General features: G+C 44.3%; 1 protein-coding gene across 1 annotated transcript in view; it reads right to left on the bottom strand.

The window, feature by feature from the left end:
- Nucleotides 1–12,073, bottom strand: part of PAPLN (papilin, proteoglycan like sulfated glycoprotein) — a 419,313-nt gene that overhangs the window by 122,834 nt on the left and 284,406 nt on the right. Inside the window, exons 6-7 of the mRNA XM_078659503.1 lie at nt 10,309–10,439; nt 9,488–9,611 (exon numbers count right to left, since the gene is read on the bottom strand). Of these exons, the coding sequence (XP_078515629.1) occupies nt 9,488–9,611; nt 10,309–10,439 (255 nt within the window). The remainder of the gene's footprint in view (nt 1–9,487; nt 9,612–10,308; nt 10,440–12,073) is intronic.

Here is a 12,073-nt window from a genome sequence, read left to right as displayed (position 1 = left end):
CCTTTGTTAAAATAAGTCAATTTTCTATATGTATTTTGCAATATTACCTTCAGTCTGAAACCTAACTTTTTTCAAGAAATGTAAAGCTGTGATCTTGAATCTGATTTGGAAGGAGTGAACCTCTCACTACAGTGGGAGACTAGGAGAGAGAAGGCCTTACAGTCCTGAATACAGCGCCTTTAGACCCTCACCGGTGAGTAGTGCCCTCTATAAATCCCTTATTGATTGATTGATTGAATCTAGCAGTGTATTTTATTGTAGTACACTTCTCATTGGTTTCAGCAGACAATGTAAACCCTGCTGAAATGGAAAAGGAACACAGAGATGTACAGGTCCTACCCCACTCCCGATGGACCCCACCGACATTAAGACATCTGATAGCAGGCCTGAAGCTGAAATCCATATGTATGCCAAAGACCCCCAATACAAGCCACTATATACGAGGGACCCCAAGTTTGGACACATGCAGCTTGCTACTTCCAGAAAAAATCCCATTCGCAGCTTGGTAGATCCCTCCCACATCTCTCTGCATATTTGGTACCTCCTTCAGTATCTACTGGAAATAGGTGTCGTCATAAGGGGCGGTCTAAGTGGAGCTTCATTAAGGGGCATATTAACAAGGAGCAGCGATAATTATCGCTTACCGCTGTTAGCGTGAGGAAATCTAATCTCCAAGTTAGCGTTGTATTAACAACGCTTAATGCCATGGAGATAAAAATCCCAGCGATAGCGGCAATTATCGCCGTTTTCAATGGAATATCGCTGGTTTTCCAGCGATATTCCATTGAAAATGGTGATAACCTTGTTGATAGGCCTGCGGTTTTAGCCACATAATCCACCCCCCATTACAGGCATGCCTAAGTCAGGAATTTAGCAGACGTTAAATTCCTGAGTTAAGCCCATGTTAGCGATATGAATCGCAACGCTAACGCTGACGGGGCCTCGTTGTTAATATCGCGAAGCCCCGTTAGCGTTAGATTTCCATGAAGTATTCCCAGACACGCCTACCACACGCCTACCTTGCATCTCATTAGTGATGCGAGGCTAGGCGATATAAAAATCCGGTCGCTAAGCGTTGAAAACCAATGCTAAGTGGCCTTGTTGATACGGCGATAAAATTATCGTCGCTTAGCGTCCGAAAACGGACGCTAAAGCGGCGATAATGTATTTATTGCCGCCTTGTTAATATGCCCCATCCTTCTTAAACTTTGCAATATTCACTAAGCTGGCAAATTTAAAAAGAATAGAAGATAGTGAATCAGGAAATCTGCAAACTCTACCTTTTGCCAAAGAATTATTCAGTATAGCCTCAACGCCCACTGCAGAGGGCTATACGGGTTGTTAAAGGCCCTGAGCCCAAGTGCGGCTCGTGCCTAAAACGAGGGAGAGGGCCTTTAACAACCCGTATAGCCCAAGGCAGAAGGGCTATAAGGCTATTCAAACATTCTAGAATGTTCTAAATAAAAAAGGGAGAACCATGCAGCCAAACATTGGAATATTGGAGCTCCGGGCTTATACCAACCATTATAAGCCCAGAGCTACTCCATTATCTTCATTGGAGGTTTCAACATTCCAGTGTTCTAATAAACAATTTCACACCACCACGTATCCTTTTTTTTACAGAATATTTTGCTAATGTGAAGTTTTGCAGAGGGGAAAAACTTCAAATATTCCTGAAGTTGAGATGGTTGCTGCCTTTCAAAGTCAAGAAATTACATTTTCACTCACACCATGTCTGCGTGAAGTGAGTTTTTATGACTAGACCGAAGGCTAGCTTTATGTCTGAATCTCTTTTAATATCACTCCTGCAGCACTTTAAACAACATTACAACCAAAGAGCTGAGAAACACCAGAATTAGAATGCCCTTTCAGGGTCATATAACAACAACCCTCTTACATTCTCCCTCTTTTGAATGATGTACTACAGTATGATGTATGAAGTCTTTCTATTGAATGCAATAGTTATTGGGTAATTAATAGGACAGAGTGTAGGCCTCTTGATTTCTAAGAGGCAGTAGGGTGTCTGCCATGAGTGAGAGGAGACTCATGTTAGTTTTGGAGGTTCAGTTCCTAGCTAAGGACATTTTAAGGGTAGTTTATCCGTACAGTTCTCATTAAGGGCGAGCAAAATTTGTGGTTTGTAAAATTTCAAACAGAAATTATGTGAAATACAAGTCCATCATTTTGCTTTACATTTTAGTGCGATATGCGTCCAGGTGTCAATTTTGGCCCTGGCTTGGCATCACATTCTGCTAGTTTATCACAGGTATTGGTTTAGGAATACTTATGTCACATAAAGGAGATTCTAGTGCTGCATAAAGCATTCCAGAAATACCTGATAAAGAAGTGTACAGAGTGTGGGATAAACAAACTGTGAAAGGAGCAGTTCAGGCAGCTTTGGCTGAAAGGAAACAAGAAGTTCATTCCGAGGAGGAACATTGGCCTTTGATGTAGAAAGAGTAAAAAGGGAAGCCAAAAGGGAAAAAGGTCACTGATTAAAAGAAGATTTAGGGCAATACATGGAAAATGTTCCCATTGTGAAAAGGGGAGGAGAGGCTGGCACTATTAGTAAGAGAATAAGAGGTGTCCTTTGTAGCACACCTGAGGAAGGAGTCCACAGCGGCATGCAAAGAGAATAGCGTCTTTTCCTCTAGCCAGGAGCCACCGGCACTGTCCTCTCCTCGCTAGCCAAAGGTGCAGCAGGTGCCATCCTGCAGACATTGCAGCTTCTCTTGCAAGGTTATTGGGTCAGCAGGACAGTCATTTTTCTGTCTTTTCTCCAGTTCTGGTCCTTGGTCATGATGGGCTACATGCCCACAGAAAAATTGGTTTGACCTAATAGTTTACCCTCTTTGTTACCGCCCCCAGCCCGCCTACCTGAACAAAGGTGTGTGTGTGCCATTTACCCAACAAAAGTGGCTTCCCCTTTTGAAGCTCGCCTTTTGGGATAACACCCTGATTTGCTTCCTGCAGGGGCAAGGTAACACCTCCATCTGTGGTAGGCCTCTATTGTTTCCAGGCCTGGGAATCATTAACACGTCTCCCCAGAGGTCTGGTGGCCAGCACCTGTTAAGGCCACCGGATAAACTGGGCAACAGAGGGGCAACTTTTAAAAAGTTGCCTTTCCTAACAAGTGGCATTAAATTCGACTTGGGCATCAAGTCGTGTTTAATGTCACAATTAATTTGGTACCTTGAAGTACTAAGTTCAATAGTCCCATTCAGGAGTTAGCAGGGCTGGAGTACCAGTCTGTAACCCTCTACTAGCTGATAAGACTACTGAACATTCCACAGCAAAACAACAGTTTAGGAGCTTTCTAAACAAGGGTGGGACAGAGGCTTCCATCAGTGATCCATTATATACTTGTAATAGTAACAGGGCTATAATTGGAGAGTAGTACTAGAATTCGGCTGGTAAACCGTTGTTCCCAGGGTTTTACACGTGGGAAGCCCGAGGAGCGCCATAGTGTACTTTTCCAGGGTAATCCTCGTGTCAAGGAACTGTCCTCAGAGGCCCTCCAGTCACGCCAATGTGGTAGGAGGATTAGTCAGTAGAGGAGTTATCCAGGTGAAACATGTACAGGTTGGAGTAGTAGTTTACAAATTCTTGCAGCACATTGTCGGCCTTATAAATAATGCTGTTGTCCTCTTTTTTCTAAATGAACAATCTCTTGCAATGAATGTGGATGCAGCAAGGGTTCTGCTCAGACTGTTGACCTCCCCATACACCCTTTCATTAGTGTATGTATGCAAATGCTTTACATTTTGGTTAGCTGCCTTGACAAACTTGGCATGCAGGTGAGCAAGCACCTAGGTGGAATAGAGGTTGGCTGCTGCTCCTCTAGGACGGGATCTCTGCTTCCTGTCTATCAAGCCTTTCGAGCAGGGTCTTCGGACCACATGTTGTTTGGTAATGCTTATGCCACGCATAAAGGCTTTGAACGAGTCCCAAATAATGCCATATGACACATTCAAGCCTTCGTTATCATGTAAGTAGTTCAGCATTTCACTCATAATCTCTTCCCTTAATCCTTTATTAGCAAGGACAGGCGGAGAAAGTCACCAAGTGAAAGCACAGTGCTTGTACTCAGGTGTTCCAATCACCAGTCTAATTGGGGTATGGCCTGAGAACGTGCTCAGTAAATATTGGACAGATTAAGTGCAGGTATACACATTCTTGGTGCTAATCCAGTAATCCCAATTGTGCCAATGGCTATGCGCTTCAGAGACCCTTCTTTTCGTGCAGGGTGTCTGTGTCTCCAGACGTCCACCTGTCCGTTAGCATGTATTATATTGGCCAGCGGTGATGCAGCCACATGGTGAGTGTGACCAGTGACTTTGGAGCAATCCATAAGTTTATTTAGGACCAGGTTAATGTCTCCACCCACCCGCAGAGTATTGTCTGCAGGGATAACATGATGCATTTGTGCCAAACTTGTTGAATACACTCTGGGTTGCCCGTGGTGGGGCCATAGGTGTTGATGAGAGTAATGTGCCTGCCATATATGATTGCTTGTTTGATATTGCAGTGGCTTTGCAGATCGGTCAACTCCCTCAGAGGATGGAAGGGTACACCACACTTCAACCGGATGGCCGTGCCTCTAGTATATGATAAATATGTTCCAGGATGCTTGTTTCCGGTCCAGGGAAGACATGGCATGGCAGTTCGGGCTGGACTGTTCCCATGAGGCACAGGGTCAGACTGATTTGCATATTGCCATGTTTGAACTGGGGTGGCCGAGTGAGCTAAAGAATGGTGATGGATTAAGCCCAGATCAGTTGACTGGGGGTGAGTGTTTGATTTGCTCAAATGCTCTGTCCATCATCCCCTTTTGTTTCGCTTTGTTCGCCCTAAGTGTGGCAGGGTATGCTCAGACGTGAGTCCCTTGCTCACTTGGCCACTGGATTCAAGATAGCCTGGCTGATGAGGATTATGAATCCGAAACCGGTCCCAGGATGCTTGTTTCCGGTCCAGGGAAGACATGGCATGGCAGTTCGGGCTGGACTGTTCCCATGAGGCACAGGGTCAGACTGATTTGCATATTGCCATGTTTGAACTGGGGTGGCCGAGTGAGCTAAAGAATGGTGATGGATTAAACCCAGATCAGTTGACTGGGGGTGAGTGCTTGATTTGCTCAAATGCTCCGTCCATCATCCCCTTTTGTTTCGTTATGATAAATATGTTGCCAGCGCCCTATATCTACACCACCTGATGGCAAAGAAGGACCTGTGGTCACACTGAGACGTGTCTCCTGGGAGAAGGCTATGTAAAATTTGTGCCTGTTTAGGCGTGTGAAGGTTTGTTTAGTCTTACACAGGTTATTTAGCCCACAAACATTCAATGCCAAAAAGCAAAGGCGTAAGGTACTGTCAGAGTTCATGTGCATGAAACACCAGATTCAGCTAGGCTGCAACATTGTCTGAAGAGGTGTTGTGTGCTTCATGTGTAGATCTATACAAGAAGTTGTAGGTCACTGCTTGCCGCAAGGTCTAAAGTATAGTGGATTCGGCATGTCATCGTGTTAATCCCCCTAGAACTGCCACTCCCAATAGAAACTCCAACTAGCCAGTGGCCACCCACACAAAAACAAAACTAATCCACACTAAGAAGATGTGACAACAAATTATTTGTGAGACATTGAACTACAGTAAGGGATTACTCCATGGGAGAACCCAGAGTGCCTGGCTAGCCAACGCGTCCACTGGAGAGTGTTTGCCAGGTAAGGATGGTATAGTGAGCTGCAGTGGGACTATGAATGCAGGGTATCAAACTAGATGCTTAAGCAGTCCAGTTATCAGTAGTGTAATGAACTACAAGTACCATATATGAAGCAATGGATCACCAACAAGTCCTTATCGCCTCCGTAAGTGCTGAGTCACCATGGTCAGACAGTTCGCGAATGTCCAGAGGCCCTAGGATTGGAAGCAATGTCAGCTACCAGCCCTGCACCAACTGGCATCTCACCTGATCCTGCATCATACACAACACAGCGCCCCGCCTCTGGGCATCCAGTCACAGTCGAAATATATATGGAGAGTTGTGCCCCTTCCCAGTGGCTGATGCCACACAGTTTTCCACTTTGCTCAAACTATTATCTGGAACTTGTGAACCTCTCGGGGGAATCAGAGTAGGATGCAGAAACAAGTGCCTTCACAAACAAATTGGCACTTTACAGTGTCTGGAAGATTTTGGGCTTGTTGCGATGAGCAAGCATCTGGGGTATAGCATTGAAGGATGGATTTTGGCATGCCGCATTCTGCCCTTTAAGGGCATGTGTCGTTGACACGCCTCCTGGGCAGCCAGTGTAAAATCCAGGTAGATTGCGAGAGTATTGCTCTTGTGTATCAGCATTAGTCTCTCACGCACCATCTGGAGTGCAGCATCTCGGTCTCTATAGTTAAAGAGTCTGATGATGATTGGGAGTGGCAGGGTTCCCGGCAGGGGCCTGGGTGCCAGCAACCTGTGTGCACGCTCTACTGCACATAGAGTAGAAAAGCTGTCAGCTCAAATATGGATTTAAGCAGATATTCAACATGGTCAGCCATGTTACCAATGATGGTGGATTCAGGAATACCCACCAGTCACAGATTGTTGCTTACACGTCTTCGCTGTAACTTGGCCATATCCAATAGTCTTTCTCTGCGCCCCACAGTGCCATTCTGAAGCGAGGACATTTGTGTTTCTTCAGTTGTGAATCTCTTCCGGTTCTTGTCAAGGGTAGTAGTCATTTTGTCCACCCTAGTGGTAAGTGTATCCAGCTTCACATCAATTGAGTTGAGGATTTTCTGCACGTGCAGGAGGAGCGTCTTGATATCTAGATCCTCTGCTTCACATGAGGCTGTGCTGCAGCAGCAGATCCCATCTGAATCACAAGTTGCCATCTGCAGTTTCATCTGTGAGCAGCAGAGAATTGTCAAGCCACTTCTCCACCCAGCACCATCAAGGCACCAGGTGCCTCGTGCAGGTCAACCGGTCCCCGATAGCACGCTCATCGCAGGGAGTGCACATATGCCTACTGCTTTCCCAGGTGAGTCTGCAGTCAGGATGCAGATGGAATGGCCTGGGATGCATGCAGCGCTCCCTGGCTACAGCCAGTCCCGCCACATAATGGGCACACTGTCGGGCATCAGGCAATGGCCCCTGAATCATGCACTGCCTCCGCCAAACATGACCTGGACCGCTCCTCCGCAGCAGTCAGGCCTCCAAGGCCCCAGATGCTGCCATCTTGTTCCATTTTCTTTCACCAAGCCGCTGCCAGAAACCACATTAGCAGTAATCAAATTCATGGATTTTTACACCAATATAGATCTGGCATTGTTTCTGCCTGTGATGAGATGGCTAGTGTATGGTTATTTTGTCACACAGCACCAGGATGGATACGGATTGGCTGTCGGGCTCTAGGAGCATCAGCATTGGAGGGGACTGTGAGAGGTTGGGCTTTTTCTCCATTTAGATTAAGATTTTCCATTGAAAGTGAGTAAAATTAATGTTGTGTAGTGTTGATAAAGCTTTTTGTGGTGTCTCAGGCATGGTTTCGAGTTATGATGGAGTTAGCTCTGGAGGAGTTTTTCAATTCCAGCTCAGTGAGGTTTTTTAATGGGTATGAAGGATAAGAACATCCTTTGGTAGTATTGGGTGTGAGTAACCTTCTTGTTTGGATGAAATCAGAGGCTTTGGAATATTCTAGGGCAGTGGTTCCCAAACTTTTCACTCCTGAGGACCCCCATTGAGTCACTACGGGAAGCTGGCGACTCCCAAGCAATTTGTATGATTTAAAGGGGCTTTCTAGAAAGTCTGCAGAGGTTTTCAATTAGTCCTCTGCCCCAGAGCCGAGAAGAAAAAATAGATAGATTTAGAAGTTATGGTTATGTTGATGCTTGGGGAGGTGTTTGGATTCCTGGAAAGTCCCCGTAGTTATGGTGACAATGTTTTTCGCAAAAATGTTTGAAAGAAACCTTAGTTATAGGACAGTAAATTGTTGTAGGTGTGCAGCTTCAGCAGATCATTCTTTGTGCAAAGGGAAGTCAATAGGAAGAGCTATTTTGTGTTCAGAGTTTTGAAGGAGGTTCAGATTAAGGGGCCACCCAAGGCAGGTGATGATTCTTTAGTAGATGTTGGTTTGGTATTCAAGATGATTGAGACATGGTCAGGAAATAAGTAAATGAATTTAAGGCAGTCAAGTTGGAAGTAGATTACTTTGCTTTCTTAGTTTCTTTTAGGAGAGTAACAGAGGTAAGAGCTTTGGAGGTAAGTAATTTATTTCTTCGGCTCAATGCAGTTCATTTTGATAAATAAGGAAGAGAACTAAAACTATGTCAAAATCTATTTTTTACAAGGTTTGAGGGGTTTCCAAAATTCTGAGTGGTAAAATGTATGACTGAATATGGGACACGAGGAGTTTAGAACGTGGATCAACTCTTGATCTCAAGTAAAGCCATACAAGGCGGTGACTTCTGCAAGTAGTTCTAGGTGAGTAAAGATAGTTATGAAAGGAGCAGTGTTTACCATTTCGAAGTTTAAGGCACATTCCACAAGAGGTGCTATGGCATGTATCTGGAGGGAGACTAGAAGATATTGTGAAAATGGCTGGATTGTCAAATGTGGGAGTGTTTGCAAAGTTTTATTTGCGGACGGTGGAGCATGCTGCAAGTGCTGCTTTGAGAGGCGTTGAACATGCATAATGCTAGCCTCCATTCTTGCCATAAAAGTTTCTAGAGTTTATTAAAGACACTGAGGAAAGCTTTATCTACCCCTCTATGCCATTTTCTAAAGCAAATCAAAGTTTAGTGAAAAAAGTAATTTAAAGAAAGAAATTATGGATAAAGTGACTAAGTTAAGTATTGTTTGAAAGTATTAGGTTTCGGAGACTGTACTGCGTTCAAAACATTAGGGGGAAAAAATAAACATTTTGCGGATGATTCATAAAGAAAGAATAATTGTAGAAGAAGTTGGAAAGGCTTTTTTTGCATGCTAAAATAGAGAGAAGAGAAAATGGAAGGAGAGTTGTAGCATCCAAAAGGGAGCATGTTGGAGTGCTGGCCAGGAAGGGGCCTCTAATTCTGTCATTGTCTTAAGTGTTTGGCTGTAATGTACTTTAAAGTGCTGCAGGAGAGAATAATGTTAACCCCTGTGGGCCTGATTCACAAAGGTAAACTTACAGTTGTGTGCAAGTGTATAATTGCTTGCTATTCACAAAGGTATTTAGGAGCAGTATATTCACGTGCGGAGTCTACACGCGTAAAGATACTACTTGTATATCCCTTTGTGAATAGCAAACAATCGTAACTCACACAAGAGTGTAAGGTTACCTTTGTGAATCAGGTCCTGTGTCTTTAATAAAAATCTAGGTTCTGTCTACATGCAGCTTGGATAATCCTCTTTCCTTGTGTTCTCACATGATGCACAAAGGCTTACTAATGAATTCTCTTTCAAGCTCTTGTTGGTCCATTTCTTTGTAACTGACAGTCCACCAGGAGCCAGCACTTACCTTTGGAGAGGTCGGCGGTGTCAAAGGTGCCCTTGACCTCGTAGCAGGCGCTTCCGTCTCCACCACACTCCAAGCACTTGTCCTCCTTCTTCGAAGAGTCCAGCATGTTGTCGCATCCAACGGTCTGTTCAATGACATGGACCAATGTTACAGAAGAAGATTGCGAGAGACAGAGGACAATGGAGGGAAAAGTACAAAGAATAGTGCAGAAAATGGTGCGTTACAATAAAGGAGGGCGCAAAATGACACATATACAGACTTAAAGAAGAAGCCATGGTTTACGCTAATGGAAAGAGAACTAGGCAGCAGTTCTGGTTACACCTGCCTCGAGGAGGTGCAAGATTTTGGTGCAAATCCCTGTTTACAGTTCTTGGAGACCGAGATTTTGCATCAACACCCATGGGTATTTACATGGGAACGTCCATGCACCACTCATGGAACGCCCCTTTTACGCAAAGTAGTGCAACACAGTGCATTGAACAGCTTTAAATTAGTTTGGTTACAATCCACTGTAAATCATGATTTGTGTTGAAATGTATATACCAACACAACACTGTCCATCAGGTTTGTGTTAAAAAAAGTAAAACAAACCCAACGTAACGTCTTTGTATATGGTTCCAAGAACAAACTCAATATGTAAACATACTAACACACTGGAATCTGGGGAAAGTAATTAAGGACATATTACAATATATACATTGATTTGAAGTATGGTCCCTCCGGCACAAGAATCCATCCTGCTCATGGGCAGGTGCAGGGAACCACTAAGGGTAAGTACAAATACATTTATATTTCCTCATTCAGGCATTTGAAGTGTTTACCTTACAGACTCCCTCTACGCAGACGTCCCTTCTGCCTGGTTCACATTGTGTGCCATCGATCACCGCCATCTTGTGTCGGTAGTAGAAGTTCTCTCCCTTAGGGATACAGTTCAGCTCACATTTGTTTGGTGCTGGGAAGGAAAGGACTGGTGTTACATAAAAAGGATTTGGTGCCTCATTTCCAACAATAAGCGTTGAGGCCATCTTGCAGAATGCAAATAAAATGGCAATATAGCCACATGGAATGCCTGCTTTAGTGAGACCTGCTGCAGAATGGAGAAAGTGCCAACCTACAGAGCATTAAATGTCTACACCATTTGCAAAATGGGGAAAAAGTGCCATCCTACTCAGCATTAAATGTCTACACCATTTGCAGAATGGGGAAAAAGTGCCAACATACTCAGTTTGAAATGTCTACGCCATTGAGTCCTGCCTGAAACATTGATAATATGCCAATAGAGAGAGCATGAAATGCCTGCACGGCTGATGTTTGCCTGAACAAGCGTCAATGTTCCAATATAGTTACCATGGAGCACCCACACGTTTCAAAGCCAGCGTCTCCACTAAAGTTGACATGGGGGGACATACCAGTGACATCTGTGTTTTTTATTTTCATATGTGTTATTTTTGAATGAGATTAAATGAGGACAACTTTATGACCCCTGTATTTGGTAGAACTCCATGCACTGGATAGAAACTCATGTTCTGGAGCAGATGTTTCATAAGTTTCTAAAAAGGAGCAAGACACATGGGGAGGTGCTCACAGATGTCTGTGCTGTGTAGCTTCATTACCGAGAGGGTAGGCACAGCTTCCAGAGCAAATACAAGGTATACAGAAATTACAGATGGGAGAATTTTGGAAAAAACAAATCTTATGCATTGCATGGTTGCCGCAAAAAGGGAAAAAAAGCATTGGAAGGCCCTAAGTTGTGTAGACATATCTGAAGCAGTGGAACCAGCAGCCTGCCTTAGAAGGTCTACCAGCAACATGTTTCCAACGCGGATCCAGCTTTGGCTCTGACTCTGGGGTAACTCAGTGGTTCCTCTGACTGTAAACCAGGTGAATGGATTGATCATCTCCTATATCTCCTGGTTTTTGGCAGATGTGTCATTGCTGCCCACCTCCAGTTCACCTCTTTGTTGACTTCATGCCTGCCATTTCATAATCAGCTCTTAGTTTCCACACTGTGAATCACTCAGAGGCCAGGGCAGTGTCTGTGGTCATGGGGGACCAGGTGAAGAGTGCTGAAGTGCACAAGACTGTAGAAAGTGCTGATTTTCAGAGGAACCTTTTCCTTAGACGTGATTGGGCTGTAACAGAAAAGTGCCTGTCTCCATTGAATTATAGAACATGGACTCAACGTGTTATGATGAATGCGGGTGAGCTCCTGTACTGGACACACCATCTCGGCTATTTAGGGACATCTCACCCTCCCTTAGCTTAAGTTTGGAATTGCAAGCTGTTGAAAATGAAACACAGAATTCTACTTGATCAGACGCAGTAAACCCCTAGTACCCAGAGTACATACAGCGTACTGGCTGGCAATGCACATGGAAGAAATTTGAAAAATGCAAACAATTATTATAGTAACTACTATATTTCGACGTTTGATCAACATTGATGAGGTTCTAACCCAGAGTTACACACTAATAAGAGAAGCAGGGACGGTCTCTGATTCTAAAGCAGTGTACAGTGAGGGTCACACTGCCCCATTCCTGCCATTTCAAACTGTACCTTTGGTGCAAGCTTATCTTCTCAGAGTGC

This window comes from Lissotriton helveticus, chromosome 9, assembly GCF_964261635.1.
Source record: "Lissotriton helveticus chromosome 9, aLisHel1.1, whole genome shotgun sequence".
Classification (NCBI taxonomy): Eukaryota; Metazoa; Chordata; class Amphibia; order Caudata; family Salamandridae; genus Lissotriton; species Lissotriton helveticus.
The sequence above is the reverse complement of the archived record's forward strand: the minus strand, read 5'-3'. Positions and strand labels throughout refer to the sequence as shown.